At 39.4% G+C, this 24035-nt stretch overlaps 2 protein-coding genes across 2 annotated transcripts; one reads left to right on the forward strand and one right to left on the reverse strand.

Moving 5' to 3' along the window:
• Nucleotides 1-8: 8 nt before the first annotated feature.
• Nucleotides 9-11614, forward strand: haao (3-hydroxyanthranilate 3,4-dioxygenase). Its single transcript, XM_031733286.2, has 11 exons — nucleotides 9-131; nucleotides 3241-3392; nucleotides 3576-3654; nucleotides 6091-6174; nucleotides 7409-7515; nucleotides 8747-8836; nucleotides 8923-8966; nucleotides 9041-9186; nucleotides 9964-10032; nucleotides 10115-10197; nucleotides 10319-11614. The coding sequence occupies exons 2-11, from the start codon at nucleotides 3304-3306 to the stop codon at nucleotides 10389-10391; spliced, it is 864 nt and encodes a 287-aa protein (XP_031589146.1). The 5' UTR covers nucleotides 9-131; nucleotides 3241-3303; the 3' UTR covers nucleotides 10392-11614.
• A 1893-nt stretch (nucleotides 11615-13507) lies between these two features.
• On the reverse strand, nucleotides 13508-15405 carry LOC116315106 (transmembrane protein 229b-like). Its single transcript, XM_031733281.2, has 2 exons — nucleotides 15354-15405; nucleotides 13508-13989 (listed from the first exon to the last, which is right to left on the reverse strand). Exons 1-2 carry the CDS (start codon nucleotides 15400-15402, stop codon nucleotides 13508-13510), a joined length of 531 nt encoding a protein of 176 aa, XP_031589141.1. The 5' UTR covers nucleotides 15403-15405.
• Nucleotides 15406-24035: the final 8630 nt, after the last annotated feature.

The following is a 24035-nucleotide window of genomic DNA, read 5'->3' on the forward strand; positions in this document are numbered from 1 at the left end:
GGTGTTTGCTGAGACAACGTCTGCGTGCAGCACGCTGAGCAGAAGGCACCGCCTCAGTGAGGCCACAAATCACGTGACCACCGAGGCCTGACCCGAGCCTGATGAGCCCAACAAAACACGAGCGGATGCAGGTAGCACTAACATCCTATTTTCTACTTAAAATAAAAAGTGTATCTTCAGGACTAACATATGAACTATAATCAATACTTAAATAAATAATAAGCTTCAAAACGACTAAGTATCAAAATATATAATACGTTGATTAGAGATCACGTAACTAATGTGAGTGTACACAAGCTAATATTGGTTGTGATAGGTTAAAAAGAACACACACGAAGAGAACCAATGAAATCTTTATCCCTTTATTGAATGACCCCGCTTAAACAGTTTTCATGAAATTAAAAGTACATTTAAAAAAGTATTAGTTGAATTGTAATTGATAGACGCGTTCTGACTTTATGTACAGTCTGTCTACAAAATAAATACTGCGTAACTGTTGTTTTGGGATAATATTTTATTACCTTTGTGACCACGAGGGGGAACCGTCTCACAGAAAAAACAATGAATAACAGATGCAACAAAATATAGCTTTAGTTACAATAACTATAGATACATAAAAGTCTTGTCTTTCTTTGTTTATGGCATAGTGTAAAGACAGACTTTCACTCGTTGAATAAACTGCCAGAAATTCCTTTAAAAGCATCTACAGTGTGTTTAATATGTTTTTGGACAGTGGTAGTTTAACTTTGTACACCTCTGCACACCAACACGATGCATTTGAAAGGATCTAGTAAAAATGTGCCTTTAGTCTAGACGCAGCTTTTTATTGAACGGGGTTAACAGAAGTAGTATAACCATGTTCACAAGCTCTTTTTTTGGACAAAATACATTTTTACTGTCTAAAACACGCCACATGACTGTGTGCACGTACAAATCTTCATTTATCTACATTTTGATTAGTTTCCTGAAATTTCGTTTCAATAGCAAAATTTATGCTCTCGATAATTTACAGCATACACTTCTTTGAGCTACTTGTAAAATTGTCATTTCAAGTTGGCCCACTAGGAGGTAGGTTTTTACTTAATAAATATCTCTGAACAGCACTTGAAGGATTTCTTTGTTCATATTCCACTGGACTTCAAATTACTGATGTACTTGTTGCTCACTGGTAACTCATAATTCCTCCGCAAAGAATATATTAGTCATGACAAATCAATACAAAAAGGAAGAAACAACTGCTCTTGTGATGAATCTTGCTCAACATATCTTGGCAAGAAAACACTGAAAACACGACAGAGCTTGCATCAAAAACATTGTCAATAACATAGTTAATTGTTTTGGTTTCATACTGAAGGTTAAATGATTATCAGTTGATTAAATGTCTTAACTCTAAGCACACTTTGTACAGCAGATATGATATTGAACAGATTAAATTACCATTTTCACTTCACTTTTCTTTGTGGTGGTTGTTTTTGTGGCTTTATGTAAGCTTGACTCTTTTTATTGGTCAGTGCATTCTTTGCCCATGACCAAATATCTCAAACAGACTTTCATCTTCACTCATCATTGATTCTCAAAAGTTAGTAAACCCTTTAGAATACCCTCTTTGTAAATTCTTCAGTTAAACACGTTACAAAAATGCTGGAACTTGCTGGAAGTGTGTGAATTTTTGGTTTTAACATCTTCTGTAACTCTTATTTCTAGTAACTACTGAATTCATGAAGTCCTTCAGTATTTTTTCCACTGGATCAAAATCACAAATTTGATTTCAATATTACAAAACACATTTTTCAAAATCTAACTTGATGAAACAAGCAGGAATTCACATGAACATCAGCCCATTTTGGTCTGAAGTCCGTATACACCTATCAGATACCTTATTCAGTTCACTTTAGTACTACCGGACCACTTGTTGCTTACCAAACAACCTTACCTTTTCATGGCATAGATTCAATAAGATGCTGGAAACATCTCTCAGAGAGTTTACTCCATATTAACATAATGGGATCACACAGCCTTTGCAGATTTGTTGGCTTTACATCCATGGAGTGAAAGGTGGTCTACTGGATTGAGATCTGGCGACCTCAGTGAACTCATTCTGGTTTTCAAGAAACCAGTTTGAAATGACTTGAGCTTTGGGACATGGCACGTTATGAGCCATGTGAAGAGTGTGGGATGGAAATAGTCAGCAACAATGAGGTAGGCTGGCGTGTTTAAAAGATGCTCAGTTGGTACTAAAGGGTCCGAAGTGTTCAAAGAAACACTGCCAGCAGTTGGATACATGCTTGCATGTTGTTTAACCTAAATCTGACCCTATTATCCAAATATTGAAAGCAAGACCAGGGAACACATTTCCAATCTTCTTTTGCCCAGTTTTGGTGACCTTGTAGAAACTATCCTCAGTTTCCTGTTCTTACTAACATGAGTGGAACCTGCCCATCTTCAAGGTTTAGTGTGTTGTGCAGTCAGTTCAATTCAGTTTTATTTTATTTATACAGCGCTAAATCACAACAACAGTTGCCTCAAGGCGATTTATATTGCAAGGTAGAACCTACAATAATACATATAGCGAAAAACCCAACAATCATATGATCCCCTATGAGCAAGCACTTTGGCGACAGTGGGAAGGAAAAACTGTGTTTTAACAGGAAGAAATCTCCAGCAGAACCGGGCTCAGGGAGGGACGGGGCCATCTGCTGCGACCTGTTGGGGTTAGGTTCAGAGAAGCTCTTCCGCATGCATACCTTGGTTGTAATGATTATTCAGTTACTGTTTCTTTCCTATCAGCTCAAAGCAGCCTGACTTTTCTCCCTTGACCTCTGGCACAAATAAGGCATTTTCCCCGAGAAAAGTGTTGCTTTCTCTTGTAAACCTCATAGATGTGTTGGAAAATCCAACTTTCACTTAAATAAAAATAGCAAACTGAAGGAACAGACTTTAATTACAAGTTGGTTGAAACTCAACCAAAATGTACAACCAACACTGAAGCAGAAAACTGAGTGAGAATAATTTTTTACCTCAACTAGACCTCAAATACCCTTTGTACAGTGTAGGCCAGGTAAAAACTGCTCCCATCGTGGCGTTGTGCATGTTGCAAAAGATTCCATTTGGTCTGCAGGACAGCATGATGTTACTTATTAAACAACAACCTTTAACCCAGCTAAGAAATCGAGCTCCACCCCGATTTGCTTACTCCCACTTCTGCATTTTGTACTTTATGTGTCCTCTTGCTTAAAACAGTCATAACAGCAGACAGAGAGGTCATTCCCAGAGGTTTCATTCTGCTGCACAAATCACGTCAAAATGAACAGCAGTACTCTTCAGGTCAATGTGGAACACTGGATTGCAGAAAATCAGAATGCATTCCTGCCCCCAGTGTGCAACAAACTCATGTAAGTAACACATTTACTCTTAGCTGCACTCTCACTCTTTATTCTTTGCAAATGTGAATTGAGTTTTGTAATTATTGAGCAATGTGTAATTTATGTGGCAGTTTGAACACTCAGGATTCAGACAGTTGAACTGCGAGGACACAGTGCATGCACTGACATGATTTTAATTCCTCTTTGTCTCAGGCACTTCTCCCAGCTGCTTGTCATGTTTGTCGGAGGCCCTAACACCAGGAAGGATTATCACATAGAGGAAGGGGAGGAGGTGAGAGGTGGACTAGTCTCCTTTTTTCCTCATTCCAGCAACACACATGGACTATGAAAGCAGAGGAACCTGCAATTTAATACAAAAGACAACATTAACAGTTTTCTGCAAAGTTGCTTCATTTGTCCTTTTAGGGCAAATTCCACCAAAGTGTTGCAATGCTTGGTTAGGCTATTTTGGACAGCTGCTGCTACTGGTTTTCCTTGCTTCTGTGTCAAAGTATAAAGTGTGTGAGCTGACAGCCATTTTCACAACATTAAACATTCACTGCTACTGAATCATGATTTAATATAAAATAATTCTATGGAAACTACAGTTCTTATAACAGCGTTTGTGTTTAAAAAAAGAAAGAATGGTAAATGGCCTGTATTTGTATAGCGCTTTACTAGTCCCTAAGGACCCCAAAGCGCTTTACACAACCAGTCATCCACCCATTCACACACACATTCACACACTGGTGATGGCAAGCTACATTGTAGCCACAGCCACCCTGGGGCGCACTGACAGAGGTGAGGCTGCCGAACACTGGCGCCACCGGGCGCTCTGACCACCACCAGTAGGCAACGGGTGAAGTGTCTTGCCCAAGGACACAACGACCGAGACTGTCCGAGCCGGGGCTCGAACCGGCAACCTTCCGATTACAAGGCGAACTCCCAACTCTTAGAAAGAAAGAAAGAAAGATTAGATTAGATTAGAAATCATCCAGTAAGTTTTGATGCACTTGGCGGATTGTGAAAAAAAAAAAAGAAAAACAAAACAAAACCCACTAAAACCCTGAGGCAGTCTGAGGAATCTGACTGTCATAAATATTTATGTCATAACACAGGAAGATTAAGCTTCTGGTTTGGCTCATGAGTGTTATTATTATTATTATTATTATTATTATTTTTTACGAGTTTTCTTCCTTTGATTTTAATTGAGGCTCATTATTTGATTATCCATACATTTTTTGTTGAGTGACTCTCCTCTTAATCACTGAGAAAGAAACGTGTGCCTACATCCTGGAGACTGTTGTCGTGCTTCTTGCTGAACACCAACTGCATCACACTCAGCTGAATCAGAGTCACGTATGAGCTCTTTGTTTGTGAATCTAAACATGATTTTTGTTCAAACAGGCCATGAAGTCAAGGTCAGCTGCAGTTCCAAGATATGCCCACTCATATCAGCTGAAGGCTCAGCTGATACAATCCACACATCACATATATGGCTATCTCATATGTGGTGCTCTATTTAAGCTGCTTTGTCAGTTGCTACACATCTGCAAGCCACTTTGCCACCCACCTCCCTTCCATCTGCTTCTTTCATGTATCTGACTTTGTAACTGTCATTTTCTTGTCATTAAAGCCTGTTCTATTAGGGGTCCTGCTGCTGCTCTACCCACCTCTGACTTTTCAGTTTTCATGGGTTAGCAAGGTGGTACCAGAACAGAGCCATGTTCTGGTACCATGTTGGTAAATATGCTGCTCAAAAAAAATTAAAGGAAGGTGATGTCTGGACCCTACAGAGGTAGTTCTTGAGGTAGTTAAACTCCTCAAGGATGACACAGCAATATGTGGCATTGCCATAAGGTTTGCTGTGTCTCCCAGCACAGAGACAGGCAGTTTTTCTAGGAGAGCTTGACAGGGCCACGGAAGGTCTGAGTTGCTCTTCGTGCATGACAATACCCAGCTGGCTTCATGTGGTGAGAGCGTCCAGGCAGAGAGAATGAAAGAATGACCACTTACTGGCCCTGATGCTCACCTCTGGGACATCGTGTTTTGGTCCATTTGATGCCACCAGGTTGCACCTCACACTGTTCAGGAGCTCAGTGATTTCCTGATCCAGACCTTCTAGGACACCATCCGCCGTCTCACTAGGAGCATGCCTGACATTTTCACGCATGCATACATGCCTGTGGAGTCCATACAAACTACTGAGGACCATTTGATTGATTTGCTGCAATAAAATTTGGTAAATTGGACTAGCCTGCTGCATTGTTTTTTCATGTGATTCTCAGCATGTCTTTGAATTCAGACCTATCTAGGTCAATAATTTTGATTTCCATTAATCAGTGTAGGATCTTTTTGTTCCTAACACGAAACACGGACTGTGTACATTTCTGCCAATGGAAATACTTTTGACTAAAGTAGTTGAAAGGATTCACTGCCCTTTAAGAAATATCAAGAAGCTAAACATAATATTGACATTTGATTCCTTGCATTTGGGACACTCTGTGTTATATCTCCCTCTTGGTTCTTTCAGTATTGATGTGCTTTCTTCTTCCTGCCACCTACATTACCCAGACTGAGCTTTGACTGGTTGGTCTGAGATTTCTTTATGTTAATTGTGACTAACAGCTTTTAACAACTGAAGTACCTGCTGATGCCTGCAAATAAATATCTATGACATGTATTTAACCCACTGCCATTCTTTGTTTTCTTTCTCTGTATTAAGTAGTTATTCTACCAGTTGAAGGGGGACATGTGTCTGAAGGTGATTGAAAATGGTAAACACAAGGATGTACACATCAAAGAGGGAGAGGTAAGCTCTAAACTTTTATGTTTCTGCTTCTTACCTTTGCTGTGCACAAATACTCACACATTCATTCAGATAGAATTTAACTGTAAAGTTGCATAAAAAATAAGGAACACTTTTAAAAAAAGCATTAATTAAGCTGTTTGTGCAAGAGGAGCTGCAGGATTCTACCTCTGGATGGGTACAGAGTAATTTGGTCTGGGCCTTTTAATTGCACAGATTATTATTTTTAATACTTCTGCTACACACGTATGAAGAGATTAAGAAAACAATTCCCAATCCATCATTATTAATTGTGAAGACTGAGACAGGCCGTCCATTCACTTAAACAAAGAGATTGTAATTAAATATCAGATGAGTGAGAGAGCAGCAGAGAGAGCGGTGCGCTGCGCTGCAGAGTCACTGAACTTTACTGAAATTTTCAGCTCAAACAGCCATTTATTCTCCACATTTTTTTTTACATTCAATAGAAAATATATTTGATGCATTGACTTGCCTGCTGTAGCCCCTTCCTCCCATTTTGCACTGACAGACCCTGGAGAATACTCCTTCTGTGAAAAGGAGGAAAAAACCTGCGAAAAATTATTTGTTAACAATTGGGTTTTCCCCGCTGAGACTGGTGTAAATATCTTTTAAACATAAGGAAGTCATACAAGTTCAGTAACCCATGTCACAACCTGAGGCGTCTACAGCAGCGTCCAAATAAAGTAGAGGAAAGTTTTTTCACATTGTGCTCAACCGCGATGCGCTGCTCAGATTTAACACGTGTTTGTAAATGTGAAACGGGCTGTAGTGAATAGTCAGAAAATTGTTCTGTGATAACATCATAAAAGCTCTGTACTAAAAAAACAAAAAAACAAACAAAACCACATTTAGTAACTGAAGATAATATCTAAGAAAATACTTCTCACAGCCAGTCGGGATGGGCCCAGGTCTCTTAGACCCCCCACAATGTAGTGTGTTAGCTCTAAATTTGTAGTAAGATACTTATTTAACAGAAAACAGAAATTATTTAGTCATCTTTCAAAACAGGAATAAAAAATATTTATAAATATTTTATCTCAAATGCTAGTTGAGATAGACAGCTGCACTAAACCCTCCTGGAAACTATTTTTCTGCTCCAGTTCCCATCGCTCTCTGCTGATAAAAATAAGGAAGCACAGCAAGCTTGTGCAATAAGCTTTATCTCAGGTGAATCTTCTTCACTGTGCATTCCACTACTTTTTGTCTCAAATTTTAGATGTTTCTGCTGCCAGCTCGGATCCCTCACTCCCCCCAGAGACAGGCTAACACCGTGGGCTTGGTGATGGAAAGGAGAAGACTGCTCACTGAAACCGACTGCCTGAGGTTCACTGCTGTAGTTTCGATCTTCTGCATTTTTTCTTAGAGAGTTGTTGACAGCGGAAAATGATGAATGGTCATAAAAATGACAGGAAAATCACAGCTGCACTTAAAAAAAAAGATTTTTTGCCCTCATAAATACAAGGCACTAATTTTAAGTAAAACTCAACTGACATAAAAAGAGGTTTATCAGAGATCAGTTAAGAAAACGTGTGGTATAAACTGTAAACCAGTTAAATATATTTTATTTGACCAGATTCGATGTAAACTTTAATGTTTACCTTGTAAGTATGTAACAAATTTACATTTTTACAACAAATAAAATCAAATTCAAATCTGACAACATAATCAAATTACAGCAGCATTTTGGGGATTTGACAGAGTCCCCGTGTCAATCACTTTGGAGGGCCAGGAGTGCCAAAATCATTAAATAAATACACAAGTGAATAAATAATCAGTTGTGTCAATGATTAATTAAAATGTGAAATAAATAAATACTTAATTAAATATATAATTCATTAATTAAACGTGTCATTAATTAATTACAATTGAAATAAATAATTTATTAAGTGTTTTGAATAAAATGAATGGGCATTTAATTAATTATTTAATGGCATATTTAATGAATTCATTCTGGCACTCCTGACCCTCCATAAATCACAAGCTGGCCATACTCTCCTTATTGTCTGTTTTTCTCTATACAGGACCATAATTTACTAAATAGACAGCATGCTGTATCAAGTAAGACTTAAAACTACACTCACAAAAATGTATGCCCAAAATGTTGACTTAAACTACTTTAATTAATTAATCAATTTTCAAGTACAAGCAAGAACAAAAATAAGTACAGTGTAAAATGTTTAACTTTATCGAATCTGGTCAAATAAAATTTATGGGGCTGGTATACTTCAGATTATACCCAGCACATTTTGCTTAATGATTTATTATTTGAACAAATAAACCTTTAATGATATGTATTTACACCACTGGCTACATTTTTTATATATAAATGTTAAATGTTAAGTGATGCCTTGGATTTAATTAAGTGGCTATCTTCATCAGCAGCTACTTTGTTCTGTTTTATTGTAGGGTCTTACAATAGATAAATAAAAATTTTATTGAATTGAGTCTTAGATCTTAGTGAAACACAAAAAAAAAGCAAACAAAAAACCCCCCAAACCCCAAAAAACAATTCTTCAATTCAGATTTTTATGTTAGCATGTATTTGTGCTCTCAGGTACTATGTAGACAACACCACTAACATCCTATTTGAAAAATGGTTCTACTGTCAGGATCTAGGAACCCAGCTGGTGCCAATAATCAAGGAGTAAGGCATCTTTTAATTTTTACAAGCCATACTTAGATCCTGCTCTTTCTTTTAAGTATGTTGACTTGACTGTATTTTACTTTCAGGTTCATGGCATCCAAGCAGTGCAAAACGGGGAAACCTGATCCAAGTGAGTTGTTCAGAAGAAATTGTAAGTCCCTATAAAGTTTGAACTGGTGTCAATGTTTATTATTGGATGGATAGATGAAGTCTTCAGGGAACCTCCTTTCCAGCTGAACACCATGAATGTGATGACGCCCTTCTCCTTCAAAGACTGGCTGGAAAAACAGAGGCCATCTTTGGGGAATGGCAGGCCCATCGACATGTTCGGAGCTCAGTTTGAGACTGAGGTAAGAAACCTAGTGTCAGGTACTGATCTTATATGAGATGGTTGATCAGGGTTGTTTTCAGTCATTTTCAGTAAAACATTTCATTTAGGCCTGCACTCATATGTAGTTACAATTTTGGTTTTCATGATTTCTTTGAATCATGAAAACCAAAGTGGAATGATTGCACAGCACGCATCTTTAATTACTTAAAAACCCCCAAAATATTTTTCTTAAATCCACGCAGGGTCAAACGTATACATACGCACTCAAATATAAACATGCATTCACTTATTTCTTTTAATAAGCAATCCTGAAGGTTCTGCATTGTCCTTTAAGACGAGCTTCTTGTCATCATGGTTGACTGCTGGCAATGGTTGTTTCTTTTTGCCAGTATAAACAGGACTTGTTTGAAAGCACTAAGTAACTAGATTGTAAGATCACACCTTAAATAAATATTTGTAAGTACAGGTTTAATGTGTGTGCCACCACAAGAAGACACAAATTGTCTCCCTCACATGAGAGGGTATTGGCTAGGACTTTCAGGGACAACCCAGGGGCCACAGAGGCACGAGCCTACCCTGAACTGGAAACTACTGGAACAAAATTACTATGACAAAATTACATGCCCATGATGAGTGTCTGTAAACTTCTGACCACAACTGTATAGTAAGGTCTATCCGGCAGAAAGGATGTTTTGAAGTCAAAGGTATCATTATTGTTGAAATAACAGAACGAGACTAGACGTGTTGTAGATAATGATAGTGATAAGCAAGACTATTTTTACTGCCTCCCCAACAGGCGATGGTGTTCGGACCTGGACTCACAGAGATGACAACACCCCAAACTGATGTGTGGGTTTGGCAGTTGGTATGTATGCAGAGTCTGTCCCAACAGTCTGTCCCTGGATGCACATGTAAATCTCCCTTCTTCTTCTACATGTCTTTCTTAGGAGGGATCTTCTACAGTGACTATGAATGAGCAGGAGTTCAGTCTCTCTGCAGGAGACAGTTTGCTCATTCCCGAGCAGAGCCAGTAAGTCAATATCAAGTTGTCAGTAAATCACAAACTCTTTCACTCAGTGTACAAATTATTGGATCAAACGTGTTGAAAGTGAACTCTCCAGATTTACATGCAGTGACTTTCTCTGTCGTAGATACCAGTGGCAGAGAGCTGAGGGGACTGTCGCCTTGGTTGTGATCCAAAACCCAGAGAGGAAGAGACCTTAAGCACCAACCGTCAAATCACACCTGCATTGAAACATATGCTGGGAGGGGAGCTCGAATTATTTAAATGAGCTCGAAAAACTGAAAGTATTTTATGTATAAAACAAATACAGTAAGTAGCATAGACCATGTAGTAAGGGTAGACAGTAGACAGTAGTAATGAACAATGATGATGCTATATTCTTGCATTCATCAATCACTACATGTAATTTTATGTGAGAGTGAAATGCATATATAAAAACATGCAGTCTGAGCATTTGCCCTTTCCTTGTAAGCTGGCTGTCACTCATAAACTGCATTTCTAGTGTCTGTAATGACTTAAAAACACAAGTTTCAACAGGTATCAGAAACACAACGTTGTTGTCAGATGAACTTTTCCAACGAACTGCTTCATAGCCACCTACACATTTTGTGTAGTTGCTTACAAAACTGACATGTAGAACCTGTTGCTGTTTCATAAACCTTTTAGCCCCTTGAATAAAATTTGAATAGTTCCTGAAAACACAGTAGTGAACTGAAACACCAAGCTAACAGGAATTTGACTCCTTAGCAGGCTGCCTGTTCACGTCTGTTCACGTCAACCAGCAGACTGACAGTTTTGGAGCCAAACCCAATGCTTTGTTTGGATTTTTGTAACCAAATTAATTCTGTTTAATAACATTACGGTCATATCTAGTGTTAGTTTTACAATTACTTAAAAGAAATGAATTTGATTACTTCCCAGTAAAAAGTAATTTGTTATGCTGCTTTTTTATATTCTTTTCATGTTACTCAATAGCATGTCCTGAAATACACTGTGACATATTTACCAGTTACCAGTATGACCCTTAGGCTACAGTCCCACATAATAAGATAAATTATTTTCTTAAAAAGAGCAATTTTTCTTTTAAGGTTATGTTTGAACACAAAACAAAGTTTAAAACCATCACATAGACTTCAAAGTGTTGCCACTGTGATTCTAAAAATGAATAGAGCGCTGTAGCATTCATTAAAGTGAGCAAATCTTCATGTAAAAATTATTTATCTCTTTTTACTTTTCTTACTTGTAGCTGTATTAATTGATACCCTCAATCATTAAATACTCATCAACCCAAGCATGAACTCTAAGTCACATCTGTATTAGAAAGTGCTGTCCTGCTCACTGAAAAGCATTTCATGGACTAACACATAAAGACTAAATGATGTAAACCCTGCAATAAAAGTGATTAAAGAATGTGAAAACTGTACTCTCCTATCAGATGTAATTGTACGTGAGTGCTGTTACGACCCGGCTCAAAAGCTGCAACATAAAAAAGGAGATGAATACCAGAGTGTTAGTGAGAAGAGGTTTTATCTTAAAATGGAATAGCAGGTTGGCTAAAATGGCTGAGAGAAAAATAAATAAATATCTATAGAAATAAAAATATGTGCTTTCCTTGCAAGATGACTGTCACTCATAAACTTCAGTCCCAGTGGCTGAAAGGACTTAAAAACACAAGTTTCAACGAGTATCAGGAACGCAGCCTTGTTGTCAGATGACACTGCTGATAGGTGCCAACTTCAGCTTGCCAGATTTAATCATCACTGTTTAATGGAGTACGGGATTTCCCCCAGTACTGCACAAATGACTGGAAATGAGTTCAAAGCACATTTGGCTGTGAGATGCCAGTCATAATTATCGATGGCACCCAGACTAAAAAAATAAATACAAATATTTTTTTTAATGAACATTTTCTGAATCGTTTTCACTGCAGAAACTTTTCCCATGGACGTGTAAGCTATAAATTAAGATCCAGGAACGTTGCCCTGCAATAAAACGTTCCAGCTAGGTGGGGCAATATTTATTAATAAGTAATGGGAACCATGGGTGTGGAGCTTGCTGCACTGGACAGTTCTGATTGGTTGAGTACTTGTCTTCTGCTTTTCAACCACCTACATTTGTCATGTCTTACAAAGCTGACATTTAAGAACTGGTGACACTTTATAAATCAGCAGTGTAATTAGCCTTCAGTTGACAGTCTGAAAGAGCCTTTCAATAAAGATTTGAATTCTTCCAGATACTTTGGGAGTGGTAGTGCGTAAGCTTAATGATGTTATTGTCATATATGAAGATAATTTAAAGCCCACTTATTAGGTTTTGTCTACTATTTTATTTATCCCCAGTGCTGAAATTTGAGCTTGTTTGAATTCAGAATTTTACTGCTTCAGGTGCACCAGCAAAACACGTTACCAGGAAGGCACCAATCACAGCACAGGGTACGTGTTTGTGTTTTTGACTAACTAGTTTCTGTTCTGATGCCTACTTTTCAGCATTTAGCTATATTTGTGGACATCTCCTGTTTTTCATTTTGCTCCCATCTACTACTTTGCAGGACGCTTTGTCTCACATTATCTGTAGACACTTAAATAGGTCTGCGTGTGCATAGACAGAGCGTAAATCTATGTTTGTCTTTGTGTAATTACATGTGCACCCACATGTGCTGAACCACGTGTGCTGTTATTGTTCAGTTCTTTTTAATACATAGAGTAACTTCCTCATTGCAAATCGGTACAAGCTGTTTTAAACAATCTTTCTAAAGGATGAAATATTTGGACAGTTCCTCGTTTGCTTACATGCATGAATTTGGCCTTGAAGCTACAAAGAGTATTTATGTTGCACTGAGAAAATTGATTGCTGTAATTTCTTCTACTTTCAATGAGGCTAAATGTTTAAAATAAAACTGCTTTTTAAAGCAAAGATGTTGACTGTATTAAGTGATTGGATTATTTTAGCTTAGCGTGAGTAATCCAGGGAAAAGATCAAAGGATTAAAAAAAGCTGGCTTCACTTTCTCAATAGTTCAAAGCTCATTGGTGATCATTCTTTCTGTTTTTATTCACTTTACTTTAAAACTACACCTGCTGTTTCTTCATAATATTTTATTTTTCCAAGTGTCCGGGCCAATTCATATCTGTGGCTTTGTGTAAAGACTTATTGTCATCTTATTTTCCAAAACCAAGACTACTCCTTTAATGTACTTACACAGTCAGGTTTATTATCCTGCTAAAAACAACAGAATAGTTACTTTCAATATAATTGATACGAAATTAATTCGTTAAGTGTTTTGGAAGCACATGAGTCCAGATCGTCACAACAGCAGTTCAGTTATGCAGTCTTATTCTTAAAGTGTGCCTGATCACATGCTGTTCTGCTATATATGCAGCCACAGCCCAGGGAAGTGCATAGTCCAGAGTTATCAGTCCTCCCAGGTTGTACCTATGGCCTGAGTAGTCCCATGGACAGGCTCCCAACAAACTAAGCCCCACACCCCAGCTGAACTCCCACAGGTAGATGAAAACAGTGTAGAGCATGAGCCGCACAGTCAGTGGGTGATTCTGAGCGAGCATCAGGGCCCTCAGCCTCTCCATGACATAGATTGCTGTGGCATACATGGGCAGTGCCCACAGACTGCTGTGGCCTGCCAGCCTCCTGTCCTGGGTGCTGCACCAGTCCCACACAGCAGTGAAGGCCACCTCGCAGAGGCAGCCATGCAGCGCATACACGTAGAGACGAACAAGAGCAGAAACAGGTCGGGGAGGGCTGCTGCCATGTGGTTCTGCTGGGGAGTCATTTTCAACAATACCTGTTAGAAAGAAACAGAAATTATTGGATGTTTTCGTCTTTTCTTAAACTATTTAATATGTGTAGTTTTCCAAATAACTTTTTACTTAAGATTTTTAATAGTTTAGAATGCACAGATTAAGCCTGGGCTAATAAATGATGAGAATAAATTAGATGAGTGCTCCCATTTCTTTGCTGTAAATATCGAGGGCATCCAGATATTTAGCTCAGCTTAGCAGTACGACTGTTCCACCGATTTCTCTCTGTTTTTGTATGGTTTTACGTTATAATGCAAAGTACCTAGAGGTGCCTGTTGTTGTGATTTGGCACAAAAATTTAATTGAATTCGGCACTAGTGCTGTCAGAGGTGTGAACTTCTATTTGTTTAATTTGTTCAACAGTTGAAATATTAAAAAAAGCTGTCAGACTATTTCTTTGCCTGGAGCACCCTTTTCTTAGAGTTGTCTGTCTACCTGTCAACCTAATAAATTCAGTTCACTTCTAATGTTTGCTCTGCACAGACAAGAATGACTTTGACAGCCAATTGCCCATAAAGTGTTTTTATTTTAAAGATTTTATACAGAGTAAAAATAAAAATAATAATAATTGCTGACTTTTATAACACGTTACGTTAGTTTTGGGTTGTATCAGGCTGATCAAAATCAGAAAAAAATGAAATGTTAAATTACTTCAACCATAGATGGAAATAGCTTCCTGTTCTGAAAAGTAAACAGATATCCTTGTGGAAAATCTAAAGTTATTTATGGATAAAAGTCTGTTTTAAAGACATTTTCCTTCCTTCCTAATTACATTAGTCAACACTCTCTTTCATGAAATTGTAAAGTCTAAGCAATAAATCCTGTTTTCGTAATTGCTTGAACAGGTGTCGAAGTTAAGTCTATTAATATATTAAACACCATGTTTAACGTTAATCTACCTTGCCAGCATTTTCCTGTCCTGATAAAAAAACAAATCGCAAAATTTTAAGAGAAAGAAAATTTTGTTGAATTTTGCTCCTTACATTATCACAAGTTCAGAATGAATTCACCCGCTCATTCTCAGGCCACGCAGCACAGTTGACAGGCTCTTATGTGGATTAACAGGCTAATAGCCCTACTTAGCAAATTAAAGGCTTGGACTGACTTCAACAAGTTTTCACTTTGCTATTAATATCAGCTAGGCGACTTTCACGGTCAATTATTTTTCCCAGTCAATACAATCAGTAATAATTTACCATCTGCACAGAATTAAACTCCATCACTTCGCTTCTTCACTCAGTGCAGCTGAAATAAAGATGCAGTGGCAGGTAACGCCACCTCAGTCCTGAAAGTTTTTTCTTTTTCAGTCATTACACATTTTAAAATGCTGTTAGCTGTTATAACTCACCTTGATCGTTACCTCGCATTCGCCTCACATTGAGTTTACTCGTCTCCATTGCTTGTCGGCATATGGGTCTCTGTGCCTTTGTAATCTCTTAGCTCTCTAGTGTGTGTGTGTGTGCATGTGCGTGGGTCTTGGGCTAAACATTAAGCTGCTCCATGTTATCAGAGTGAGACAGTGATGTCCCTGTCACAGGCTGAAGCTGTGAACTGAGGGAAAACTCGGGAAGCAAACCTGGACCACCTGAGCAGTAACTGTGTGTGTGTTGTGTGCAAATCCTAGTATTGATCCCACAGTGGCTGTTTGAACGTTTTAAGCATACAATAAGTGAGTAAAGAAGTGTATTGATGAGTGTTTTCAAAGGGCAGACACGGAAGCGCCATATAATGCTGTATCTGAGTCATGCAGTGGGTCAGATTGGTGGTTATCAGTGAACTACAGTACCTAGGTGTGTCAGACAAGCTAGTCAGAAATCATATTAATAGATCAGTTTAATATTTACATTATATAATCAGGTGAATTAAAGAATGGCACTTTGGTTGGCCAGTCCACCACTTTTCCCACCTAAAACACTTCAACAGGACTGAAGTGGACTGCCGTGAAATTCAGAAATTTCATTGTTCAGTCATTATTTAGGACATATTAATTGGGTATTTACCTTTAAAAAGATTAGCAAAAGTGAACAGAAAAAACAAAGACTAATAAGTTTTGTTCTAAGTACAGCCTACATTCAAATAGCTTTCAATATTTTCATAGTTACATCATATTCAAATGTATTGTATTTATTTGGTGTGCATAAAAACCTTTCACCGCCCTCTCTGTAGCTAGTTTATGCGTTTATTAGTCTATTTATGGAGCTGAATGGCTCGGATACAGAGGAGAAATTTATATGATGTTATTATGTTTTCTTTTCTTATTATAGAAATAAGGAAGTGGATTACGCTCATTAATCACTGACACCAACTGACATGTACACAAAGATGCCAAAATACAAATAAACACATATGGTACAAATATGGAAGCAGAGCTCTTAACAGCCTGGTTTCACACATGCTCAGTATACACTGCAACCATAAAGTGGGTCTGAGAGCAGATGTCAGTCCTGACGTGGTGGCGCTGCTTGCTTGTGTGTGTTTGTTTTATGTGTACACTAATAAAACAGTTGAATGAATGGCAGCCGTCCAGATCAGAGTCCAGTGAATCTGGCAAACACACAGCTGACATTTTATAGTACGGCATGACAGCGGACGGGATGAGTGAATTCTGGTAGACCATGAAGTCAAGTATGGTGTAATCCAGGCAGATCAACTGGTCTCAGTGTCAGCCCACAACAGTTGATGGCTCGATTATTCTTCTATGTGTCGAAATCTGAAAGAGGTTGCACTATTTAAGCCGCTTCAGCCTGACCGTGTTTGCCGCAAGCTGCAAAGCAACCCACTTCTACCCTAGCTCCTCCTTTGATGCTGTGTCTGACTCAATCATCACTATATTTGTTTTTATCGTTGCCTGTTGTGCTCAGTGCTGGGGTCTTGCTGTTGATGTCCTTGCATTGCGCTTCCCTCTTATGCATGTGGAAGGGAAGGACCCAGATCAGAGCAATGCCACTAAATATGAATTCCTGCAGATAGAGATAAAAATCATCCTTTGACAGCAGTGGCCCTGGCTCATCTGAAGAAAAGACAAGATCCAGTAAGTCCCATAAAGGTGATTCTGTTCATCTGGACGCAGCAGTGAGAGAAATGTTTCGTCACTCATCCATGTGACATCTTCAGTCTCAGCTGACTGTGGGTTTTCCCAGCCTTATAAACAGTACATTTGCACAATGACTGTAACTGGCCCACTGGCAAACAATGGGATGTGAGGTCAGTTTCTTTATTATTAATACGCAAATTGTCATGGCCATTGATTAGCAACCAGTGATCAATGACCATTGAGTAATGGCCATTAGTACCATTCACAGAGAGTCGGGGAATGGCTGCAATTAGTCTCAATTCAGAGATGGTCTTTCCCTTTTCCTTGACCTCACAGCCCATTGTTCGTCAGTGGTGCTTGTTTCAGTCATTATGCAAATATACTGTTTATAATTGTGGTGAGGTAGTTCCCACATAGCAAGCAGGTCTGGCCTGGATCTGGTATCAAGCCGGCAGTGCTGGCTGACTTCTGGCATGATAAGACGTATGCCATCCAGATATGGGCCAGGCCTGGCATAGATGGCACTGTCTATGTGATGGCATGCCATATCTGGCTCGATTGTGGTTTGGTTTATGTGGCCCAGGCCCACAGAAAACAGGTCTGGCACCAAGCTGGCACTTCTGACTGACCGGTGTCATGGCAGAGTGTATGTGAACCAGATATGGGCCAGGTCTGGCAATGATGCCACTGTTTATGCGATGGCATGCTATATCTGGCTCGATTGTGGTTTGGTTTATGTGGCCCAGGCTCATAGAAAACAGGTCTGGCCCGGATCTGGCATCAAGCTGGCACTTCTGACTGACTGGTGTCATGGCAGGGTGTATGTCAACCAGATGTGGGCCAGGTCTGGCAATGATGGCATTATTTATGTTCCTATTTTCCCATTTTAGTTAGAAGACCCAAATGCCATGTTGCAATACTACACTGCTGGTAGCCAACGTTTCAAATGCAGGTTTGAAAGGTTTGTGAGTGTACACTTAATCCAAAACCTAGTAACGGTTTACTCCTCTTTGACACTGGGTGGCTGTAGCTCAGGCGGTAGAGCAGATCACCTACTGATCAGAAGGATAGTGGTTCGATCCCTGGCTCCTCCAGTCTGCATGTCAAGAGTGTGAATGTGTATGAATGTAGTTAGGGAGCACTCAGTTAAGCGAAAGTGTGTAATTGGGTGAATGTGGCATGTTGTATAGAGCACTTTGAGTAATCTGGGAGACTAGAAAAGTGCTATGTAAGAATCAGTCCATTCATTGTCTGAACAGAGTTTTGTCATGTTACTTTTGCACTGTTTTGCATGTTCTGGCACATGTTGTTATTACATGGCTTGATTAAGGTACACATTAGGCTGACATCTGGGGTCAGCGCTGAAACTGTTCTGGACCAGCACAGGGTGCTGGCCCATGTGTGGGCCACCTCTGGCAAACCAGGTCTGGGCCACCAGAGGGCCGTCATTCTTTGTGGTATGTGGGCCATGTGTAAGCACATTGTGTGGGCCTGATCCGGGCCATACCAAATTTGCTATGTGGGGTGGGGTGGGGTGTGGGTGGGGGGTGGGGAGGGTGATTAAAATGTGTCAAAGTTTCCAACTAGAGGAATGAGTGCGTTTTCAAATTAACCAAACATAAAATAAAATAAAATAAAATAAAAACTACACAGGTTTGAAAATACACTACTGAGGCAGATTGGTTTCAATATTAAAATACCTTTATTTGAATACATTTGTAGAAAACAAGAAGAGCAAAAATAATTATAAGCAATTAACAGCCCGGACTACAATGAAGGTTGACTGTGGCATGGCCTATCCTGTAGTAGTGTCCTAAATTAAACAAAACAACCATATACGGAGCTGGACTTACCAGAAGCTGAGGACCATGAGAGAGAAAAATCACACACACACACCAACCAACTGTGCACCCAAGGTGTTGTACAACAAAAGGAGTGTCGAAAACAACCCACCACCAAAGGTTCCACGGCTACTGGCTTATCCTCGGTTCACCTCAGTAAAAAACAAACAACAACATTAAAAGTCACAAAAATCTAATAGGACACTTAAGCCCCTTTTCCATTAGTACCTACTTGGATCGACTTGGCATGGTTCGCTACGGTTTTAAGGGTTTTCCATTATGGTCATAATACCTGCTACCAAGTACTTTTTTACTACCTGCCCGTCCGGGGTTCCAAGGGAGCAGGTACTAAAATGTGATGTCGTCAGACTGCATGCCACCGAGTGATGCACCTGGCTGGTCAGTGGAGAGAGAGACCACACACATTAGGCTACATCTACACTAATCCGGATAAATTTGAAAGCAGCGTTTTGGTCTAAAAAAGGCTCTGCGTCCACACTATCGTTTTCAATCGTTTACGAACAGTTGTTCATCCACACTGAAACGACTGAAAACGCTTATGTTCCAGTACTGCACATGTGTGAAACACAAGACGATTCTTCCTGCGTTATTTCTGTCTGCCATTTATTTAGTTTACGGCTCTTTGAAACGTTGCAGCTAAATGTCGAGGAAAAGCACCAAGTTTTTTAAATGGACTGACTGCGTTTTCACTGTCCACACTGTGACGTGAAAACGGCTTTTTCAAATGTATCCACTTTGGAGAGCATTTTCAAAAAGCTCAGTTTTCCTTGACCAAAAACGCTGTCTCAGTGTGGACGGAAGGCCAGAGCGGAGAGAAAAGGATGCGATTTCAAACGAAAACGTATTAGTGTGAACACAGCCTTAGGTAGTACTGGATTGTAATGGAAAACCAGTCGATCTGAGTTGAGTCGGGGCGAGCCTAGGTACTAATGGAAAAGGGGCTTTAGCACCAGGCTCATTGCTCACAGTCAAACTCCAAAATCTACTCCAAGCATACAATAAAAAACACACACAATCTTTTAAAACAAAGAAAAGTAAAGTACACAAGCCGAGGAATTTACACTCCACAGGCAAACAGTTGCCTGTGCCGATGATGGTCATTATGACATTTGATCCTAGCAAACACTCCAAAAAGGCGCTCTCTGTGGAGACTGGAGCAAGTCAAACGTGCAAGTACAAATATCAGATGTAAGTAAACACCAGCAAAATAAATGGGGAAGAGATCACTCAAGCTCAGCTACGATTTATTCTAATTTATAGTCAGCGGCAAAATAGTGCCAAATGCTGCTTACCCCAGAATTAAGGACGCTATATCAGTTGCTGGTAGTAGTGCAGCAGCCCTCTCCACAACGGCTGGAAATAAGTAAATCGGCCACTCTGTAAACAGGACAGCAATAAGCCACTATACCACTTATTTAACCTTTAAATTCGATAGGAGGACACATATATGGCCTACCTGTAACTGTTGTAGAGCCTGATCGAAACCGCCTGATTATCCCAAGAAAATAAGTGCATTGCTGCCTGATACCGGACTCACAAAAGGCAAAGAAGCAATTAATAGGGAAATGAAGCCTGCATGGCCTTATACCGACAGTCGCCACCCTGCAATTAGAATGCAGGTGTGTTTCCACTCAACCCAACCTGAAACGCTGAGGGAGAGAGAGAGAGAGAGAGAGAGAGAGTGAGAGAGGTGGAGAGGGCAGATTAACCCATCTGGCTACATTAGGTTGGGGAAACCTGCAGTCAGCGCGACTGAAGAAGTCACTTGGATGACTGATGAAATGTTTTTCCCACTGAAAACGCTACGTTCAGATGAACAGAATCAATGTTTCGGATTTCCTTACCTGGATGATTGAGCATGCATCAGGACAAGTTCCAGTAAGGTGAAATAATATTGTTTAAACAAGATCCAACAGAGAGATCAAATGGGATGCAATGACATAAATCAGGATGAGACACAATGGGACAGAATGGCTCAAGCTCAAAGGCTTCATTACATTAGTGATCTCATGATTCAGACCTCATTCATTGCCAAACTCCACTATCATTTGATCTCAGATACACACGTTGTATCTTGGACTGTGGTAACATGATAGTCGAGAAACTATCATGTTACCAAAATCGTAGCCAAAGTTTTCAAAAACAATTTTGTCATAGTTCCAAATAGAGAACATGCCTTCAAGACTACTTTTTGCCATGTTGTCACATGCAGAGACAGATTCATAAGAAATAAACAATACCATCTTATGTGATTGTTAAAAAAAAACCCCCTAAGATTGAATGGGCCACAAGGTATTGAAGTTACAAAGAAAAATGCAAAAAAGAAGATTTTTTTGTTTGTTTTTTATGGTCTCTGGAATTGCTTTTTGTCCATGACTGGATGTAAAAGATGCAATCATTGTGTCGGACTTGTTTCCGGTGAGCAGGGATGGGAATAACGGCATTAGTAATGGCAATACTTTTTTCAGTAACTAGCAATCTAACAGATTACTATTTCTATCATTACAACGCTGTTACAGTTACTAACAAGAAAATGCGGTGCGGATGTGTTACTTTTTCAACACACAGATGGTTGAAGCTGTCTTCTTTATCTTACCGGGACCTAGCGGGGCGAAACAATCACACAAGTGCTGCTGACTGGCTGAGGAAGAATAAAGCCGTCATGGCAAACCAATCAGATACCAACAAGATGCGATGTCAACCCAAGGCAACCCTGATTCTCCATTTTTGTGTTAAAAGTGTGGACTTCAAATTTTATACCAGTTTTTAATTGTGTTGATAGGCCACATAAAACCAGAGTTATGATAAAAAATATACGCAATGTTTTTTCCTGAATACATCTCCACTCTTTCCTATTGGTGGAAAAATGTACCATGTTGACCATTAAAAAAAATGATATGGCAACATGGCGTTTGGTTGTTTAGGAAGAGGGGGAAGTTTTAGGAGTGACGATGGTGAGAGAGAGAGAGAGAGCGAGTTTTAAGATGTGAGAGATTTGTGACGTTTAGCGTGAAGTGTGTTGTTAGTGTGTTGTGTTGTGTAGTTAGTGTGTAGTGTAGTGGATAGTTTTGTTTTGTGTGTCTGCTGAATATCACAGGTGCTGCCAAAAAGCCACCAAAGCCAGACTGCAATGTAAACGCTGTCTCCAGGTGGAAAACAGGAGTGATACACTTCCTGCTTTCAGGCCTGCAGGTATCAGGCTGTGATGTGCTCCTTTATCTTACAGTGGACAGAAATTAGTTTTTGGAGTGGCACAAATAATTTGTGTGGCATCTTACTTGATGCAGAACACCTGATTGTTCTGTAAATAGTTTGAAATAGTTATAAAACAAACGCTGCATTTTTAGGTAAGTAGCTGCATATAACTTTGTTGTTTGCAAAACTTGTGCATAGGTTTTGAAAATTTACAATTTCTATTTGCATTTTAAGTTAATGATTCGTTAAACATGTTTATGGCTGTTATAGTAAAAAATATAACTTTTTTCTACTTGGATTTAAAGATTTTTGTGTCTGATTTTGGATCAATTGTGTTAATACAGTATGTCAAAATGATAAAATAACTGTAAATTCAGACAAAGGTGAAATGTAGAAGTAAAATCAAAAGTAGTTTGAAACAGCCAACTATACCCTGGAGCCCAGAGGGATAAACATTTTTTTAAAGTAATGCAATAGTTACTTTTCCTAGTAATTAGTTACTTTATAATATTGTAACTTAGTTACTAACTCAGTTACTTTTTTGAAGAAGTAGTAACTAATACTGATCACTTTTTCAAAGTAACTTGCCCAACACTGCCGGTGAGTGATGGACTCTGCCAGGGCTGCCCTTTGTCATGGATTCTGCTCATAGTTTTTATGGACAGAATTTCTAGGTGCTGCCAAGTGGCGGGAGGGTTCCCCTTGGGTGGTCTCAGAACCACATCATCTACTTTTCGCAGATGATGTGGTTTAGTTGGTTTCTGCCTCCAGGGTGAAGTGGCGGGAAAGAGAATCAGCACCTCTAAATCTGAGGCCATGATCCTCAGCCGGAAAGGGTGGAGTATCCACTCCCGGTCAGGGACAAGTTCTTGCACCAAGTGGAGGACTTCAAGTATCTTGGGGTCTTGTGCATGAGTAAAGGGAGAGGGGAGTGGGAGATTGACAGATAGATTGGTGCTGCAGTGATGTGGACGCTGTACCGGTCTGTCGTGGTGAAGAGAGAGCTGAGTGTAAAAGCGAAGCTCTCAGTTTACTGGTCGATCTACGTCTTTACCCTCACTTATGGTCACGAGTTGTGGGTAGTGACTGAAAGAACAAAATCGAGGATACAAGTGGCAGAAATGAGCTTTCTTTGAAGGGTGGCTGACCTCTCCCTCTCCTCATCGAAAGGAGCCAGTTGAGATGGTTCAGGCATCTGAAAAGGATGCCTCCCTACCTTTTTTTTAATGTTAAGAAGCAGTGTCATTGAGGTATTTTAAAATGCCATTTCATCACCCTGAAATGCACTGGCTTCCTCAAAATGCTCTGCTTACCTCATGTCACACCGGCTGAGAACCATTAAAATAAAGTTTAAAGCTACTTTGTGGAAGTCTTGCTAAGCTTACTGCTGAAAGTCTAAGTGTACAAACGACTGCTTGGAATAACGTTAAGTTGCCACTATATAAGGTGGGCTACCTTATGTCACATTGTTATGTCACATTGTTTGGAGAGGGATCTGCTGCTGCTTTGCTGGCTGTTTATAAACTGAAAGTTGTTGCGTCATGGTGTTGTGCTGGGTTATATTGGTAGTGGCACATCTACACTGGCTCCCTATCTTTAATAATGGCTCACAGTTACACTAGTCAACATGGTCACGCTTGTTTTGAAAGAAATCTCCTTTCTTTCGTCTTCTTGTTAGTTTTATAGTCTGAAACTATTTCCTTGAGATGACATAGCAACAGTCACCTTGATAGAGTAAATTAGCTGTACTTTAAAGGAGAGACCAGGTGTAGAGTGGACTAAAGCCATTTTCTGCCATTTGAAGGGAGGCAATTTATAGCAATTTAAGTCACATACTAACTGTGTAGAAAAAAAATGAAAAATGAAAACAAATGTTTTGCATTCCAAGCTTGCTGTGGCCCCTCCTACTGTTAGGGACCTGGGTAGCCTTTCCCACACT

This window comes from Oreochromis aureus, linkage group 13 (assembly GCF_013358895.1).
Source record: "Oreochromis aureus strain Israel breed Guangdong linkage group 13, ZZ_aureus, whole genome shotgun sequence".
Lineage (NCBI taxonomy): Eukaryota > Metazoa > Chordata > Actinopteri > Cichliformes > Cichlidae > Oreochromis > Oreochromis aureus.